This window comes from Rhinolophus sinicus, chromosome 13, assembly GCF_057876585.1.
Source record: "Rhinolophus sinicus isolate RSI-liver-muscle chromosome 13, RSI-T2T, whole genome shotgun sequence".
NCBI classification, from domain to species: Eukaryota; Metazoa; Chordata; class Mammalia; order Chiroptera; family Rhinolophidae; genus Rhinolophus; species Rhinolophus sinicus.
This window is the reverse complement of record NC_142513.1, coordinates 47,176,424-47,196,810: the sequence shown is the minus strand read 5'-3', so window position 1 is coordinate 47,196,810 and position 20,387 is coordinate 47,176,424. Positions and strand designations below refer to the sequence as shown.

Below are 20,387 nucleotides of genomic sequence, written 5' to 3'. Positions count from 1 at the left end.
GGCTCCCTGACTGACAGGTCATCTCTGACACTGAATTGGACGGGAGCCCATCCGCTGTGAAGAACCCCAAAGCCTCAGGACACAAGATCTGAACAGATTTTATACAAAGTAAAATATGAGGTCAGACAATTAAGTTTGCGAACTTATCCTAGAAAAAGTACTCCACACCTCATTGCTGACTATCACTACTGTCACCTTTGAAGTACTCCCGTTGGGAAGCTATGCACCGACACCAGCACTTAGTCCACCCTTCAAAGCAATTTTGGAACTCTTCCTGGAATGGCCATCAGAGCTGTCGTTGTATTACCCTTGATGTCCTGAGTGTCATCAAAATATCTTCCTTTCAATATTTCCTTTATCTTCGGTTAAATAAAGAAGTCACTGGGGGCCAGATCAGGTGAGTAGGGAGGGTGTTTCAATACACTTATTTGTTTACTGGCTAAAAACTCCCTCACAGACAGAGCCCTGTGAGCTGGTGCATGTTGTGATACAAGAGCCATGAAATGTTGGCAAAAAGTTCAGGTCATCTAACTTTTTCGCGCAGCCTTTTCAGCACTTCCAAATAGTCAACTTGGTTAACTATTTGTCCAGTTGGTACAAATTCATAATGAATAATCCCTCTGATATCAAAAAATGTTAGCAACATTGTTGCAACAAGTCCACGAATTTAATTGTCAGACCTTGTATTGAGAAAATGCCAACTTTTTAAAGATGGTGCTTGTTTTATTACCCACCTGCCATGCATTGCCATGCTGACGCAGCCTGAGGCACTGCTGTTAGAGGACCTTGACCCTTCAGAGCCCAGTAACACGGGGAGACAGCCCAGGGCTGTGGCACAATCACCAGCATACTCTAAAATAAGGGCCAGGCTCAAAGTAGGGAGAGCATCTGACTTGTATTTAATAAAAATCAGACAGTTTATGTAAATGAAGCTAATCACATTTGGCATAAAGTCTGAATCAAAATCCTTGATATTTTTTACTGTTAATTGTCATTCAACATTTACATTTAATTTCATTTTCATTCAATTAAAAATACTTTCTAATTCACTTGTTCATTTACCCTATGATCGACAGGGTGTTTTTAAATTACCCTTTAATTTTAAGATAATTATTGATTGAAGTGCAATTATGAGGAATAATGCAGAGATCCCATGTACTCTTTACCCAATTGCCCCAATGATAATGTTTCGTGGTGAAATGCATCACAGTCAGGATGCAAAACGTCTCTGACCCCACAGGGATCTCTCATGCTGCTCATTCCCCACCTCTTCCCGTCCCTTTTAGTCCTTGGCAACCATTCACCTACTCTCCCTTTCTATAATGTCATTTCCAGAACGTATATAAATGGAGTCAAACAAAATGGAACTTTTCGGTTTGGCTTTTTTTTTACTCAGCAAAATTCTGTACCGATCCATCCAAGTTATTGTACAATAATGTTATTATTACTGAGTAAATTCCTTAGCTATTCACCCCTTGAAGGAAATCAAGACTTTTTAATTTGGGGCTACTACAAGCGTAAGTGTACAAGTTTTTGTGTGAACATTGGTTTCCATTTCTGTAGGGTCAGTGCCCAAGAGTGCAAATACTGGGTTACACAATGGGAGTTCTATGTTTAGTTTCTTTTTTAAGAAACGACCTAACTATTCATCCACTAGATCTTTTCTTATAGTCCCACAGGTCCCTCAGGCTCTGTTTATTTTTTTTCAGTATGTGTTGTTCAGATTGGATCACTTCTCTTGTTTTATTAACCAAATTAACTAATTCTTTCTTCGGTCCCCTCCATTTTGCTGCAGAGCCCATCTTCTGAGATTTCTATTTGTGTTGTGTGTTATAGCGCAGAATTTTCCATTTGGTTCTCCTTTAATACCATCTATTTCTTTGCTCAGAATTTCTATGGTTTTCATTTGTTTCTATTATGTTCATAATTGCTCATTTAAATGTCTCTGTGGTGGCTGCTTTATAAATAATTCCAACACCTCTGCCATTTTGGTGTTAGCAGATACCGACTGTCTTTTTCAATCTCAGGCCGTCTTTATTGTCAAGAGTGATTTTTAGTTGAAATCTGGACGTGGGTGTGATGTTGGACTGGATCTTGTCTAAGTCTCTGTTCAGCTGACGTTCTCTGACACTTCTCCACATTGTGGGAGGGTGACGTCACCTCATCGCCTCGTGAGGATATGAGCCTGGTTCCCTGCTTGACCTCCACTGACACCTGAGGGGGTGAGCTCCCTGTCACTCCTGCCAGCATTGGGGGTGTGCTGCCCATTATCGCTGGGTGGGAGTGGGCCAGGCTCCGACATGGTCTCCATGGCACCAGTGGGTGGAGGAGTTCCTTAGCACTCTGAGGAAATGGGAGTCCTGACTCGCTCCCTGCTGTTCTCTTTCTACCGCAGTGGAGCAGCTGTGCCCCTTCCAGCCAGGCAGGTGTAGGGACCCGCTCGTCCATACTGCTGTGAGTGGGGTGGCCCCCAGTGTATTCTGTGGTGTTTGATCGAGAGACCGGAAAGAAAACCCAGAGAACTCTCCCAGCAGCTTTCAGTGTGTGACACAGTGTGAACATCATCACCACACTGCACACCAGGCCCTGGGACGCATCCTTCTCCCGACTGGATGTTTGTACCCTTTGACGGACTTCATTCCCGTCCTCCCAGCCTCCCCTCCGCTGCCCCTGGGAACCACCCTCTACGCTCTGTGTCTGAGAGTTGGGGAGGTTTAGGTTCCACTTCAGAGGGAAGTCACTCGGCATCTCTTCTGTGTCTGGCTTGTCTCACTCAGCACAGTGCCCTCCAGGTCCAGCCAGGTGGCTGCAGACAGCAGAATGTCCTCCTTCCCCATGGCTGAGCACTGTTCCACTGCAGAGTGGAAAGAACCGACCGCAGAAAGTCAAGGCCATTTCAGTCCAGTTTGTGCAGTGCCACACTGACGAGGGTGGACAGCAGCAACAGCTCAGAGAAGGCAGGAAGCAGCAGGACGGCAGACATGCTGCCCACGTGGGACTGGCCGGTCCTGGGGGGGAGGGGGATGTGTGTGCCTGCAGAGCAGGTCACACGGAAGGAACAACATTGTTTTTTCAGTCCAAAGTCCTAGAACTCATGACAGTTGTAATCTAGGCGTGGACGACTTGGCTTGTCTGAGAAACGTTTCAGCCACAGGATTTCAGGGAAAACCGCTTGCCTCCCACGAGGGCAGGTGTTACCCCCGGCCTCGACAAGCACATTGGGCATGTACAGAAACATGGGATGCTCTCCTTCTGATTTACCACGAGTGGCACACTGGCTGGTCATCCTGGGGGGGTCAGTGGAGCTGGAACCGCAGTGCACTGTGGATGGACAGTGAAAACAAGGCGGTCCTAGAACCACTTTTTGGATTGTATCCCAGAACCTCACCAAGAACCAGAAGTGGGCCCTGGAATGTGGCCCTCGTAGCCCGTCTCACGGGGACCGGGGGCCTTCCAGGCAGAGCACAGGTGTGGGGGCCCACTCACCTCAGGATGCGGGAAAGCAGATGGATGCACATCTGCTCTGGAAGCTTCCCTCTGTTTATCTTACTCAGGAGCCCACAATCATTCCTCTGGCTGTTCCACAGGGCCTGTGTTCATAACTGCTGGGGTGATTCATTCTGTTTTTCTATCCACCGTTTGCTTTCTGCTTGGTCCTTTATTGAAATTTTATGTAAAAATTAATAGGCTTTTAATATCACACATAATTCAATAATATTTCCCCAGGAAATGATGTAAGTCAGCATTCATAATACTTAGAAAAATATTTTGTGTTTCATTGCTTCAGATTAATCATTTTGATTCCTTTGTACCGAAATGCTAATTTGCTTAAAGTTTTAAATTTGCTTTAAAGTTTTTTGGGAAATGATCTCAAAATTGATGTTTCTATCAACCATACTGAATATTGCTGCAAGAGGACACTTCATCCCGCCACAAAAAAAGAAAATCTAATTTATTGAAAGGCATAGTGGTCATATGGGTTCAATAGTTTCCCTGTGACTCTTTTTAGGTAAAAACAGAATGTTCATGATGATCTTTACATTAAACAAATACTAATTGATTGCTTATTATTAAGTAATATTGGTAAACAAGAGAAATAAATTCTATAACCCAAGCAGTTAGCTGGTTTGAGGACAGCTATTATGTAATTACAGAAATGAACTGATCACACTTGGGAGGGTTCAGGGAGGGCTTCCGGGTGAACAGTGATTTCTAAGCTAGAATACAAAGGTGAGCGGGAAGTACAGTGGTTCCTCGGTTTTCAAACGTAATCCACGAGTTCTGAAATGTCCGAAAACAGCCGACCGCTGGGCCTCAGGGTCTTGCACTCAGCAGAAGCCGCCTGACATGTTCGACTTCTGAGTCGTTTTCGAAAACCAAAGCATTTACTTCCGAATTTATGGCATTCATAAACCAAAATGTTCGTCAACAGAGACATTCGAAAACTGAGGTATTACTGTACCTGGATGCAGGGGGAAGGAAGAGCACCCTAGAAAAAGGGAAGGGGGTCCTGTGGGGAGGATCTTGGCATGTCTGAGGACATGGGGACCCCAGGACTATGAGATAAGGGGTGTTTCGTACAGAATGGTGTAGACCAGGGGTGTCCAAACTTTTTTCAATGTTTTTTACCAAGGGCCATATGTGGTAAAATACACAAACAGCTGGGCCACTCACTCGAGGTGAAGTACGTATTGCCTCACCTGGTTTATTTAAGTAAACTAAATTTATTTTTGGAATTTGCTGTGGGCCAATTAACAATGTATTGCAGTTGGCCCGCGGGCCACAGTTTTGACACCCCTGGTCTAGATGATTGTATGAGGATAGCAAGATGCTGGTGAAAGAGTATAAGGAGAGGGACGTAGTGCCATTTGTGTCTTAGAAAGACCTTGTGTAGGCAGGAAACAGAAAGGTCTGCAGTTGAGAAGGGCCTGTGACCTGGAGACAAGCTGGGGGCTATGATAGAACACGGCCCTTGGGCTCGTGTAGAAAGGAATCGAGAGGAATGCAGGAATTGAAGGAAAAGGCGGAGTGAGAGATGGCTCCTGGGTTTCCACCTTGAAGAAGTGCGAGAAGACCTGGATGGAGAGCAGGTGTTGGTGTGGACGTGGTGAATTTCTGGTGCTTTGGCTGAATCCAGTAGGCTGCAGGGTGGAGAACAAATGGGAAGAGGGGAGACATGATCTCAGCAGGAGGGGCCTAGAAAAGACACGAGTAGAGATGATTTGGGAGTCTAATGTATTAAACATGCACCCTTTCCCAATCCCCCAGGGAAATTTATGGAATCTCCAGTAACAGCTCTATTGCTCCCAACTCCAAATGGCATGACTTTGCCATAAACCAGGGAGCAGAATATCATAAAATGATTCTTCCTGTTCGTTTTCTGGGTCGACACAGCCTAAGTGCTGGAGTTATGAAAGGATACGGATAAAAAATATTGAATAAAACATGAAGTACAAGGTTGATAAGCTAAAATTCATGCTATGAAAAATAGAAATATAAAATTGTTGGGCCAACCAGGTGACTCAGGTGGTTGGAGTGTTGTGCTCCTAACACCGAGGTCCCCGGTTCAATTCCCACAGGGGCCAGTGAGCTGCGCTCTCTACAGCTAAGATTGTGAACAATGGCTCTCCCTGGAGCTGGGCTGCCATGAGCAGCCAGAGGTTGGCGTGGGCTGCCGCTCGGCTGCTGTGTACTGCCATGGGCTGCCATGGGCTGCCAGGAGTGGCCGGTGGCCAGCGTGAGTGGCCAGCAGCCGGCAAGAGCTGCTGTGAGTGGCCAACCCACTACTGGGACCGACTGCCTCAGCCGGAGAGAGCGCAAGGCTCATAATACCAACATGGGCCAGGGAGCTGTGTCCTACACAACAAGACTGAGAAACGACAGCTTGAACCTGAGTGCAGGGTGGGGTGGGGCAAGGGGGGGTGGGCGGGGGGAGACGGAAGAAGGGGGAAAAATTGTTATACAAGTTTATGTATCGCTCTATTAGTATCGATAAAACAAAATGACTATGGATCCGCTTGACTGTTGAGTTTCCTACCGTGTTTCCCCGAAAATAAGACCTAACCGGAAAGGAAGCCCTAGCATGATTTTTCAGGATGACATCCCCTGACCTTAAGCCCTAATGCATCTTTTGGAGCAAAAATCAATATAAGACCCGATCTTATTTTTGGGGAAACAGTATCTGTTACCCTCGATTTTAAACATGCAGTCAATTCAGTGAATTAAACAATGAATTCAAGCAATGATAGCTCATTGAGTGATGGTCTGTCATGGAACACATGTGCACGTCTATCTCCTCTGTTAATTAGTCTGTTTTTGTGTCTTTTCCAGTAGAATACCTTACACAGGCAGGGATACGATAAAAATTGTTTAACAACATCAGCATTTTGACCCTTTTCCAATTTGATTTTGTTGTATTTACATATTGCTATCCAAGTCATTAACAAAATAAGTTATAAATTATTTCCCTGAATTACTTCTTAACTCAAGGACGTTGTCTTAATGTTGACAATATTGATTACAGGTGATTATGTTGTCATGACGATATATTTTGAACTAAGTAGAAGAATGGGATACTTCACTATTCAAACGTACATTCCCTGCATACTGACTGTGGTTTTATCCTGGGTGTCATTTTGGATCAAAAAAGATGCTACACCAGCAAGAACAGCATTAGGTGAGTTTCACAAAAACTCTCCCAGCACTTTGTGTAATTTTAATAGAGAAGTATTCATAAAAATACTCGCAGTGAAAAAGACTAAGTTCAAATGTAATTGACCTCATTCAAGGGCTACTTGAATGGTGCTTAGATCGTTTTAAGTAGCTAACTTAGATTGTTCTTTCTGACAATAGCATTCCATGTGTGCCACTTAAATTAAGTTGGGGTTAAGAATTCAGAATAAAATCAATTGCACCATCTGATATTATGCTCTAAGGATGATGTCATCATAAATCTGTAGTCACGTCCTGAAATGTGCCACACTCACAAGCCTCATTACATCCGTGTAAGGAGACAGAGCTGACCATGTACCTTGGAGGACAGAAGATGCTACATTGGTAAAATAGTCTCTTAATAAAAGAAGTTCTGCTTGTCTATCAAAACTTTACCAGCAAGAAAATGATTGTTTTTCTTTTTAGCTAAAATGCACACACAAAAGCTCAAAGTCTTTTCTCCTAAAATATACAGGGGTGTTGCCCCTCCAAAAAAAAATCAGGAACGAGGGAGCTGCCTCAATTTAAAAATCCTTGCAAAGTCTCTCATATTACATTGTACTGTTTCTGTTTGCTTGTTTTTTAAATTTTATTTTAACAATAAAATACTATTTGAGCAAGATAAATTAGCCTGTAATATCCTTTACTGATTGCATACTTATAGAAAATCCATGATAGAATTGGTAACTCAGGAACTATTCTTGGGGTTATGACCATGCAATTACAAATGTCAGGTGTCATAGGGAGCATGGCTTTAAAGATCAGTTTCAAAACATTCTAATATGTAGTTATGTTGGCACAACTTGAGATGTGAGAGTCTTCCCTTGCGGCCTTAAGAGGACAGAGATACTAGAAATATGCAATGCTGGCAGATAATAGATTTACAGTCCAGAACAGTGGAGGAATGTCATCTACACTAGGATATTTAATGGAGATGCTAGAAAGGCTAAGCCTGAGAATAAAAGGTACTCTAGACCTCCTCTAAAGAAAGCTTAAACCAAGCCATGACACACTCAAGATGAACCTCCAGTAAATTAACTATCATAAGAAAGCATTCAACATACTTTTTTAAAAAGATAACATAGTCCATACGCTTTACAATATCATCCACAATATTGAGTATACAATATTACTAGACCTTTCTAAGAGGCAGGAAAATGTGACCTATGAACAACAACAACAAAAAAATGTCAACATAAAAAGACAACTCTGATGTTCAATCAGCAGACATAGGCTTTCAAGCCGTTATAACAATGTTCAAAGATGTAAAGGAAAACATAATCACAAAGCAGTATATAGATGTATTATAGAAATGTACTTTAAACCTATGTAATTTTACTAACCAATGTCACCCAATGAATTTAATTTAAAAAGGAAAACAATCTGAATGAACAGATGTATAATCTCAGCATATAAGTATATAAAAAAGAAAATTCCAGAATGAAATATATAATAGCTGAATTGAAAAATGCACTAAATAGGCTTAAGTGCAGATTGAAGATGGCAGAGGAAAAGGTTATGTATAATTGAAGACCATCACATAAAATGTGTCTAATCTGAAGAAGAGATAAAAGGATTTAAAAGAATGAACAAAGCCCATTGATTTGTGGGACAGTATGAAGACATGTAACATAGCTATAATTTTGGTTCCAGCATGAGAAGAGAAAAAGAATGAGGTAAAAAAGTTTTGAAAAAATGAAGTAAAAATCCCCAAATTTAGTGAAAAATTCCTACCTACAGATTCTGTAGATTTTACGTGGTCACCACATCTTTTTTTTCTTTCTTTAAAAAAACAGCTTTATTGAGCTATAATTCACATGCCATACAACCACATCTTTTAAAAAGTTAAATCCATATATATTATAAATGGTTCTTTTTTTTTCCATAAAAATATCCCTGCCATCAGTGTAGACTTTTCAAGGTTACACAGTATCTTTAGATGAAGTATCACAGCTTCCCACTTGACAGTCTATTCTCACTGTATTGATTAAAGAAACTGATTAAAAGAAGGTAAGTGACTTCACATGATCAAATGCCGAGATGGCCCAGAGCAAGGCTGAGAGCTTTCACTTCCAGTCCAATATCCAAGCTGGCCCCCTGGGCTGTACACTCATTCTCCACATGGCCCTGGCTGGCCACCCTCAGCACTCAATAGGAGCTGTGACACTATAGCAAATGTCCCATGGCATTCCCATGGAACCACAGAGATGGTGAGTGTTAATGTCCGTATTCCTGTGATGCTCAGGTCCATGTCACTAGCCTGCTTGTCCAGCAGTGCTAGAAGGTTCTGATTTCCCAGGAGTCACCGTGGGGAGAGTCCTCAAGTGTTCCTTGTGATAATCATCCCATCACTTCACCTTCTTCATGTTTAATAGCCTCCATTCCCTTTCCATGTGTTCTTCCTTTTAAACCATCCATCACATGCATTTCTTTTCTGAATCTTTCCCACAGTCTTTGATTAAATCTTTAGTGTTGACCCACGTACGAGTATATGAAACAGTCAAAGACCAATACAGAGTATGATTAGTTAACTAATTAATCAAAGAATCAATGCAGTCCATGCAGAGCATTCATTTAAATGCCTAGCATGTGTGAGGCACAATGCTTGATGATAGGCCAGCAAAGATGAGCAAGATACAGGTTTGCTCTTAAAGGTCACACAGTCTATTCAGGAAGACAGCCATGCAAAGCCTGCAGACATGTGATCGCTGCAAAAACAGGAGGTACACAGGAAGGAAGGGATGGGGCACATGTGCCTGTGATCAGCTCTGCTGGGGCCCCTCAGAGAGGCTGATGCTTCACCGGGGTCTTGAAGAAAGGTGAAGCTTACAAATTGTGTAGGGAAGGAGAACTAAGAAAGAAAAATGATTTATCTGGTCAGAAGAAATGTGTGAGATGCAGAACAGATGGGGATGTTATGGGGGGACTGCAAACAGTATCTTCATTTTTAAAAAATTTAAAAGACAAAATGTCAAACACTAGGGAATTACTGACTAAACTGAAAGGTGCCAACCTAATTCAGGTATTTTAAAGTTACTGCAAAGACTATAATAAAAACACTTATGGAAATGTGGTTTACAAAATAGTGTGGACATTAAAGAGTAATGTCACACGCAGTGTCTAGAAGGGGTCACTTACAAATGAGGCGTGGGGGTGGATGGTCCTGCGTGGCTGCGCTTATGGTTCGGTCCTATCCCCACACAGGCATCACCACGGTGCTGACCATGACCACGCTCAGCACCATAGCCAGGAACTCACTGCCCCGGGTGTCCTACGTGACCGCCATGGACCTCTTTGTGACCGTGTGCTTCTTATTTGTCTTTGCTGCTCTCATGGAGTACGCCACCCTCAACTACTATTCAAGTTGCAGAAAACCAACCACCACGAAGAAGAAAATCTCGGTGAGTTCCAGTAGCAAAGCTTTTCCGGGAAGGTGGGAGGAGCATTCGAGATAAACGATCCTTATTCCTGAGGCTCTTAAGCCACATGAGAGAAATTGCTATTCAAGACTTTAAGAAAACAAGACAGGCATTCAGAAGATATGAATGTGGCCCTCAAGTGTCCCCTCAGCTTCCCCCCCCAGGACAGAGATTAATGTCCTCTGGCCTTAAAGTTTGCTCTGACCTAGGTGATCTGTGATGCAAATTTTCCTAGCAGTTTTCTGCTTATTTTTTCTGCTTCTCTTGCAGCTATTACATCCAGATTCCTCAAGATGGATTCAGGAGCGAATAAGCTTACAGGCCCCCTCTGTACGTGTCACATCGCAGGTGCAATGTACTGCAAATTCGACCTAAACTGAGATCGGAAGACATGTTATTATTTATGTATTGAAAGATAATGACTCATGCACATACTTTTCAAAATGCATTAACTTTTTTTTTCTATATCCATCTTAGAAAATTTGGAAAATAAATGGAAAAAATTAATCGGCATCTTTCTATGCAGGGATTAGTGGATAGCATACATATTTCCATTTTGTAACTCAAAAATATGTTATGAACAAGCTTCTATGTCCCAAATATTATTTTATAGGATCATTTTTTGGTTTCATCATATGTTCACTCTTGGTTCAGTGGGTTAAGCCACACTTTGCATTTTTATATATATTCTTATCACTGTGGGTTTCTGTGACTGTTTACCTATGACTGTTTACTTAGTACAAATGCTAAGTTTTATTTCAATACTATCAAATGGAATTTGTTTCATTTCAAAACAGTGAGCTATAAATGGAGCTCTCTTAATTACTGAATCAGGTTTGTAGTGTTTCGGCCATCAATGTTCCCTATGTGAAGAAGTATACTGGAAGTTTCCATGCCCCCAAAAGCCTTGCTGCTTCTTTGCCTGTGGTCCCCTTGGCCGCCCTTTAGATCTCTGGTGATCTGGCCCAACCCCTGCAGAACCTTCTGATGCCCACTTGAGTCAGGACCATCCTCTGGGCATGCCCTGTTGCAAAGGCCAGGCTTCTCCTCGGCTTCCCGCACCAATAAGCTGACAAATGCAAGATTTGAAAACTGCACTGTACTTTTTCTGGCATTTGATTTGCAAAGATTGAGCCCTCCTGTGTGGGGAGATGGGGTGGGGCACGGGCCTGTCCCATTTGTCTAGGGGACAGAGGTAGCATGTGCCTATGGCTTTGGGTCACCTCGGGCTGTGCTTGCTGCATTTCATGATTTTTGTGTCATTCCTGTTGCCTGCAGAACTACTCTCTCCTCGACGTGAGGCCGCCACCACCCACAATGGTCACTTTGAACAATTCCATGTACTGGCAGGAATTCGAAGAGACCTGTGTCTATGAGTGTCTGGACGGCAAAGACTGTCAGAGCTTCTTCTGCTGCTACGAAGAGTGCAAGTCGGGGTCCTGGAGAAAAGGGCGTATCCACATAGATGTCCTAGAGCTGGACTCCTATTCCCGGGTCTTTTTCCCCACGTCCTTCCTGCTCTTCAACTTGGTCTATTGGGTCGGATACCTGTACCTTTAAATGTTGCCTGTGGTGATGAGTGACGCGTGCTAGGTCCCCCTCTTCACCTGTCACCCTCCCCCAAACCGTAGTCATCAGAGTAGCATGAGGGACACTGCTCAGTTAATGTGAAGTTACACGTCCCCTCTGAGCAATGCAGGAGTGTGTGGCAAGTGTTTCTGTTGTATATTTTATACTCACTCACCCACACGCGCGTGCACACCCACACACAAGTTAACTGAGTTGTAAAGAGACACTTGCTAATAATCCCTTACTGAATCTGTAGCTTGATGATGTTTGTGAATGGTTTCTGGATATTGGAAGCAGCTGCCGATTACCCTTGCAGAGAAGTCTGTACACATGCAAGCAAATATCTGAGAAGCTGTCCCAGGCCCTGACCCCTTCTGAATCTTTCCTTCGCAGTCGCGGCAGCACCAGTGCCCATGTGTATGGACGCCCGGCTGGCTGAGACACACTCATACTGACCTCAGGCCCGAGCTCCCGGGCAGCCTGAGTTCAAGTGCAGCTGCAGTGAGTTTCCACCCCGTTGCCTCTCTCTCTCTCTCTCTGGCCTCCTTTGCTCTGGCACCATTGTCATTAGCTAGCGTCCCTTTATCTACTAACCTTGCCCAGGTTTGGGAAGGGTGTATATGCATATCCATAAGTTTCCGGTTGAGGAAAAAATACGATTTTCAAAATTTCATGTTGCTGAATTCAATTATGTTGATTATCTCTGAACATCAGTTTACTTTCTTCCAAATTACCAAGAGTCGGCAGTATTTGAACTTTGGGGTCTTTTACCTGAGTCGTGTTTTGCTGGACCAAGGTACAACCACAGATTACATGTCTTGCTGATGTTATGCTATCGTGGGTTCAATGATTTTCCTCTATCGCAGGAACGTATACACCACTCATAGCCTTTGTCTTGAAAACGCTTTTCAGAGCGTGAAAGAAATGTAGATAGAATTTTAAGAATTTCTTAGTGAATATTAACTTTCAAGTCAAATCACTTTAGATGCAAAAAACTGGGTAATGGCTATCATCAATGATATATTTTGATGAATAAAAATTATTTTATACTTTGAAATATGAATACATAGCAAAATCCCAAAGAAAACATCCTCTGAAATTATTAGTCTTTTGATATTTTTATAACATGAAACCAACTTGCTTTGTGATGTTACCCTGTTTCCCCGAAAATCAGACCTAGCCGGACCATCAGCTCTAATGTGTCTTTTGGAGCAAAACTTAATATAAGACCTGACATTATATTATATTAATTACATTATATTTATTATAAGACGGGCCTTACATTAATTTTTGCTCCCACAGACACGTTAGAGCTGATGGTCCGGCTAGGTCTTATTTTCGGGGAAACACGGTAGCTCTTTCTTATGACAGCTTGCCAGTAGGTACTTCACAAGGCTCTTCAGAAGCTTTCCACCACTGATAGGAAAAAAAGTCCTTCCAGTTCCTAAATGATGCTTAGGCATCATTAAAATTTGGGTACTAAAATTTTGGTACCAGAACCTCTGTTTCTCATCTTTCTCACCCAGAAAATTGAGGTGTTTTTGAAACAGCATTTTATTTTAATTATCTATTGTACATACTATTATTATTGACTCAGAAAAAAGTAAAACGTTATGCAGAGAAAACATGTAAAAGGGTTGATTTCACGCAGTCTACTGGATGCAGACACAGGAGGGGATGGGAGTAGCAGAGGCCAGGAGGTGGCCATGGGATAAGCCCGTTTACTTTGGTGAGCATCGTTGCGTATCAAATATATGGCTGTATGATCACCCCGCTTTCAAGGGTGGGGTCCGCAGTGTAAACATTCCAGCCCACTGCTTTTCTCCCGGTCCTCTCCCTGGCGTTTCATTTGATAGCTGCTACATAGATCACAGGCCATTTGGCTTCTTTATAGCAAATCCAAGTTTCAAAAGTAAAATCATGATCAGTATCTGTGGAGAAACAGGTTGAATGCAGTGGTTTAAATGACATTTCTGCTCTGTTGGAGAATGTCCCCTTCTAACAGCATAACCCACCCTCCCACCCTTGGCAGGGTGGGCAGCAGGCGCCGTGACCAAGGAGAGCAGAGCTCGGAGCACCCAGGAACAGTGGCCTGAGGTCGGTCTTTTTTAAACACAATTTCCAGCTTTACGAGTTTAAAGAATTTCAACCTAGTGCACCTTCCAAGTTCTAGAGGGAACTGAATTTTCCAGTGAAATTCTTCTTGGGATATAACTAACCTAAAAGCATTTTTAGAACATAGATTTGGTTCAATTCCACTTAAATGTTTCTTATGGATGTCTCTTATTTCAAAGCCACTCATAGGTGGGTGCTGTTGGAAATTCTCATGAAATTATACATGTAGGACGTAAGTACCCACCCCCAGCCTCAGTGGTCCTGCTGGTTGTAGCACACCGGCTCACAGCTCTTTGTCCAGGAACGAGAACCTTTATCTCAAGGGAGACCAATAAATGTTCACTCGCAGAACAGAAAGTAGACTCAGACACATCGGGCAGTTTGCACTCTGGTCTGACTAAAGACATGAGAGCATCCCCTGAAATCTCGCCTGGTCCTCATAGGAGCTGTTCAGTCCAGAGTCTGTGTCCTCAGCAGGGTGGATTTCGGGCTTGCTCGGTGTGCCTGAGTTGCCTCTGGGGAGGAGGGAAGGAGGCGCGGGAGAGTGTGTGAGGGAGCACATCTTTCTTATCAAAGGACTCTCCTTCGCACGCTTGGTGAGTGTCCTGTGCGGTGTGACTGTCCCACACAGACACACACCCTTCCAGCTCCCCCCCGGCTTGCTTTGCACGTAGAATCGGGAAATAACTGGGTGGTTGTGTGGAAGCCTGAGGAAGTGGCCTGAGGGACCTGCACCCCAAAAGTCCTACTGTGTCCCTCACTTTCAGAAATACTCTAAATCGAGGAGGTGACGTTTCCACATTTTGACCAGGACTTCTCACTTCTGACCACTGTGACTGTTTTTCTCTTAAGCTGCATCGGGCTGAGAGTGAGAGGGAACAAAAGGCATTTCACAGGAACATGATCAGAGCAAAATGCCTCCTTGGGGTCTAGGAAGTTTTAGTTTCTGCAGTTTCATACCACTGACCAGAAGAAGGTCTCATATGCTGGACAAAGTAAGACGATGCAGACACAATTTAGTGTGAACCCAGCCAATACTTCCCCCAGTTTACTCAACATATGCCTTAAAATAACATGTAAAGCTCCAATAATGCACATCTTGTAGATTTTCCACCTCCTGGGAACCTATATGCTTCCCGCCAGAATTTATCTTTTATGAGTGAATGGAGACAGGATTTCATTTCTTTACAGGCCAAACAGTCTTAATTGTCCATCAGACCAGTTAAGGACACAGTTTTTGTGGATTCTTCAAGTCAGGAAGTGCGGGTGCTCGAGGGCAAAGCATTTTAAGGTTACACATGAGGAACTAGTAACGATGTCAATAAAACGCCAATCTAAAAGCCAGCGACAGTGCTTGCATGACAGTCCCCATAGAACCTCCACGCCAAGTTTCTTCATCTGGCCATAGCTTGCTGCACAAAGGGGTTTAGGCGGAGTTTTTTGCTGCTCTGCAAAAATGCTGCACTCTGGAAGCCAAGGGAGGTCATTGTTACTGCCATTCTGCATTGACAAGTACTTGCCACACGAGGAAGCACAGGGCACTCCTTACCTAAAGGGCTAGAAAACAAGACAAAACCTCTTCTTCCTTGATCATTTTTATCTCTGCTGCCAATAACAAAACTCCGTGATTTCCTTTGCAGACTTGAGAATTATAACTGCTCTCCCATGATTACACTTATCACTATATCAGAGCATTTTTAATTATTTCCATGGTCTTTCAGTTAATTGTCAGAACGCTTTTTCTGAGAGTTTATAAACTACATACATACGAAATTTCATCCTCAATTTCTATTAAAAAGAGTTTGTGCATGACTTGAGACAAACATAATCAGATGTAAAAATGTATTGAAATATTTACTATCAGTTGGCTTCAGAGCGCTATCAATTTACAAATGTTCACAAAGGTGTCTGGAAATAAGAACCAGATTGTGAATACTACATTGTAAATGCGAAATTCAGTTTTCTGTCGAGCACCCTTCCAATTGTCCCAAATTGAGGAAGTGTGTCATTTGGCCATGTTTGTTTTTCTCAAATTTGCCTGTAGGAAACAATCAGGTTCACACAAGTTAGCAGGAACTCCACATTCTAATCACATGCAAAGAACGAACAAACTAACAGTTCTGTGTAAAGGACAGACCCTTCTTGTATTCCTTGTTGACTTCACTTTTACTATAAAAATACATTTCTACCATTACAGGTAGAAAACACATACAGAGGGTGCCAAAAAAATGTATACACATTTTAAGAGATGAAAAAACTATTAAAATTGTAATACTCAATATATACCAATAACAAAAGGTGAATGCAAGTCATGTGTATACAATTGTTGACACCCCCGGTATGTGTTGAGATAATAGGATAACATAACAACTCAGCCATTCATATCTCTGGAAGAATAAAAACTTGGCTTTTTTTGGTAATGCCTGCTAGTTTTGAAGACTACAAATTAGGGCATTTCCACTTCTTTTAAAATTCAAGTTAACATTTCCAAGATGTAAGCCTGGTCTGGTTCTATTAAGGTCGAAAGGGAGAATGTTTCCTTTCTCCCTCCACCCCCCAAAATATCCTCTAGTTAAATGATGCTTTGGTTTGTAATGTCAATAAAACACCTTAATCCTCTTATTACTTTGCTCACATAAAAAACACATTTTAGACCACTTTAAATCAGTGCTAAAAAAATTAGTTGAACAGTCACTAACAAGTGTTCAATGTTTTGAGTTAATCCAGTGGGTCTTTCAGAAATATTTTACAGGGACACGAGCTAGAAAATAATTAGGAAGAAAGTACACATGAGCACGCATACTCACGTACAGCACACACACGCACACACAAAGCAAACACTGAATATAGCATCCAGGCAATTGAAGAAACTAAGTGTTTTGTTTGAATTATTCTGATTATCACCTACTTTCACCACTTCACTTTTTGCATTTGTAAACACAACACAAAGTTGCCCAGCCCAGGGCCAGCTCCACAATGGGAGGTGAGGCAACAATGGTCCCTGCAGGGGAGGGGGTCTTGTGTGTCTGCTGAGCAGTTCAAACTGGACAGATGGGACATTGCAGGCCAGACTGATCGCAGGTAATGAAACCCCCGAGACTGAGAAGGTGACTGCTGTATTTTCCTCTCTTCTAGTCATTTGGGGTTTCTAATTTGCCCACTAACCACTTTTTTCACTAAAGGATTCAAGTTCCCATTTTCCATTGAAAAGTAGGAGTCCCAACTCACTGTGAGGCTGGTTTCCAGGAACAAAGGATGAGTGCTTTGATTTGGTTAGTATTTATTACAAAAGGTTTTTATCATGTACTGTTTAACAGGAAGGATATTTGGGGGTCAGTTTTGTCATTGAGTGAAGGCCCCAAGCAGCACTTGTCATGTTTATGGGGAGATCAGACCACCCCAACCTCCATGTCACTGTGGCGGACCCAATCAATCCATCCACCAGTCGGCTAACTGCCCCATTGAGTCCACACACTGGTTGTTGTGGGGTGGTCCCAGAAGCTAAAGAAGGGTAAAAAAAGAAAAAGAAAAGGGAAAAAACTGCATTCTGAAGTGACTTTCACTGTAATTAAAAGATAAGTAATGATAGAAAATTCATATAACTTGCTGACTCAGTTTTCAAATTGTGAGCTAGATATGATAGAATTTTAGAAGAAATAAACCATGCTGTGTCATCACCACCAGCATCATCATCGATATCCTTTTCATGTTCCATACTTGTACTTAGCTATTGAGTCAACACAAAGGCCAGTGTTTTCCAAACTGGAACAAAATTAGGACTTAAATGAAGGAGAAGAAGGAAAAGTTTCATTTAGTTTAAATATAAAATACACAGATCACAGTTCAACATTTGGCTTGCCTAAAAATTTCCCAGCAATCCTGTCTCCCCTGTCTCAATCAGAATTTGAAACTGTTCAAATGGAACACTCCACTTAATTTCAGTTTGTTGGTTACTTCTATTTTTGGTTTGGTTTGGTTTTTACCTCACTTGGCTTTTTCCTTTCCAAGAAGATAACATTTGAATTAGCCAAGAACTATGTGGCCTAAAATGGACACACCTGTAGACATCACAGATTTCATTAGCCAAGAAGGACAATCAGTGTACTTCTTATTATACAATTTGGGTTTAAGCTGTGATTCCCTCTAATTTACCTTGGAATTTTTACTCCTGGATAGAAATAGACACAAGTACAATATATTGATGAAATTTGTAGTATTTACTATTATATTATCTCTGTTTAGAGCAACTCTATTAAAACATTTTAAAAGATACTTTCGACCATTCTTGACGTTCGAAATGACTAATTTTGTGCTACTGAATAATGTTTACATGTATATGTTTGTACAACCACCTATGTTTTTCTTTACAAGCAGCTCCTGGACTGAGCGAAAGGTTCATTCCTCACGAATGCATTTTCTGTGGAAGATTCTAGAAGAGTAACAGTTTTCAGGGATTGGGCCTGGGTTGTCTTGTGACGGGCCAGGGGTCATCTTGTGTTTACATTCAGCGATGTATGTATTTGTGTGTGTGTGAACAGTGGTAAAACTGGAACAACTTAACGTGTGTTACTCTACCCACCACCCCAAGCATAATGGAAAAAAATAGAAAGGAACATTTTTCTAATGATACTATATTAGCTTACTCAGCCTTTGGTTAAGGAGAAATAAGGGGGAGGGGGAAAGGGAAAGAGAGGGAGAAGGGGAGGGAGCGAGGGAGGGAGGGGGAGAGAGAGAGAGAGAGAGAGAGAGAGAGAGAGAGAAGGGGATTGAGACGGAGGAAGAGGAACTGACAATCTTCCCACTTCCTGGAAATGTGGGACCACAATTTTTCTTTAAAGAGAAAAAAATTGAGCTTAAATATTTGTTCAGAAGTTGGTCTGGAGTCCAGACAGCTGCCTGTTGAGCACCTGGTCGTCATACTTTACCTGAGTGCGCAGCTGAGCAGTTCCTTGTGCTTGGCAGTGAATCTTCACGGGTAAGCTCCAGGTAATTCTCCAGATGTAGATGGCAAATAGCAATCTTCACACTTGTTCAGGACGCAGCATTCACACACAACGTGATAAAGCATCAGGCCTGGTGTGAACCGTGGGATACGTGAGAATTAGCCCGTGTTGTGACTGTCCTGTCTATTTGAAGTTTGCATTTAAAACAAAACGGGGGCCTGGGAGCTGCCCCGGGCAGAAGCACGGGTCTGTCCGCCCTTCCTGCCTGGAAAGCCAGCTCACCCAGGTGGGACGAAGGTGGGGCGGTTCTGGAATCTGCGAGCATCCTGGAATCAGCTTTGAGCGTGCAGTGTAGAGGAGCTGGGCCTGAGAGGGGACCGGCCTGGCAAGTGGGCAGAGGGCCAAGCCAGGGCCCCCATCGTCACCAAGTGGCCTCCAACAGCCCTGTTTTCCTGTGGAACCGCCAGGGACTGGAGGCCCTGGCTCTGGGTCGTCGCCGGCGGTTCCGAGGTCCTGACCACCTCCGCTAACCAGGCAGCTCGTGGTGTCCTAGTGAAACGAGGGCGCGCTGGCGCCTCACGTGCCTTGGCGACACGCGGCCCGCGTCACCGGTTCCGGTTCTGTCCTGCCGCGTCCCGCCCCGCCGCGTCCCGCCCCGCCTGAGGCCAGCTGGGCCTGGCGGCCGGGCCACCCTCTGTATTTGTACTTGGATTCCTACATTTGTACTTCTAATGCAAATAAATGCACATGTTGTCAGAAACACGTGAGCCGGGAGTGGACATCCTTCGGGCTTGGGGGTGGCTAACCAGGAGGCTGGGTCAAGGTCACGGGGCTGCGCAGGGCCCGCCCACCACACGTGCGTGACGCCGGCTTTCGCACTCAGGCTTCCCCCCGCGGGTCAGAGCACGTGTGGGGCTTCAGTGACTTCTCTGGTTACAAGCAGCCGGTGTCCAAGGTAAGTGCCCTCCCCTCCTGCTAACGCCCATGAACCTACCCCTGGAGGGCAGGAAACCCTGCTCCAGCCAAGCCAAGGGGCCAGCCTGGGCGCCTCACCTGCAGCCCAGGTGTGGATTAGCGGTGGGGGCGGGGTTCCGGGTCCCTGTCCCTGTACCATGGGGACTTGAGGGCCACACACCCCAGCGGTGGTTGGAACGGTGGCTCCCTGGAAGGGGCTGCAGCCCTGCACTGTCAAGCCGGGGCTTTGCAAACAAACGGAACACCTACCCAGGGGCCACCACCGCAGAGTGGCGTCACGAGACGCCATCCTCTACTGGGGTCAATTTGAACTGAGCAATTGCACTAAAAATGAGCCAGTGAAGGTCGGCTAGCTCACCTGTTATGACGTCAGTTAGTTGGCCCCTCCCCTCCTGGTTGGGATTGCGCTCGGAAGGGGCGGGTGCTCTGAGTCTTTTCTACCTGAGTCTTTTCTACCCCGGCACCTGCTCCAAGTCCTATTGGAGGCCTCCAAGGTGACGCTGGGCTTTCAGATGTCACCGGGACCTCTCAGAAGCCTCTGGTGGCATTTTCAACAGATTTCTTCAGTGTTTGCTTGGACGCCAGTGACTTTTCCATGTTCATTAATCCCTTCCCCTCACTGGATGTGCCAAGTTCCCCTGGTCTGGGACCAGAG

At 43.7% G+C, this 20,387-nt stretch overlaps 1 protein-coding gene across 1 annotated transcript in view; it reads left to right on the top strand.

Moving 5' to 3' along the window:
• Positions 1-18,508, top strand: part of GABRG3 (gamma-aminobutyric acid type A receptor subunit gamma3) — a 314,126-nt gene extending 295,618 nt beyond the window's left edge. The window contains exons 7-10 of the mRNA XM_074317596.2: positions 6,524-6,676; positions 9,916-10,112; positions 10,401-10,460; positions 11,409-18,508. Of these exons, the coding sequence (XP_074173697.1) occupies positions 6,524-6,676; positions 9,916-10,112; positions 10,401-10,460; positions 11,409-11,690 (692 nt within the window). The 3' untranslated portion in view covers positions 11,691-18,508. The remainder of the gene's footprint in view (positions 1-6,523; positions 6,677-9,915; positions 10,113-10,400; positions 10,461-11,408) is intronic.
• Positions 18,509-20,387: the final 1,879 nt, after the last annotated feature.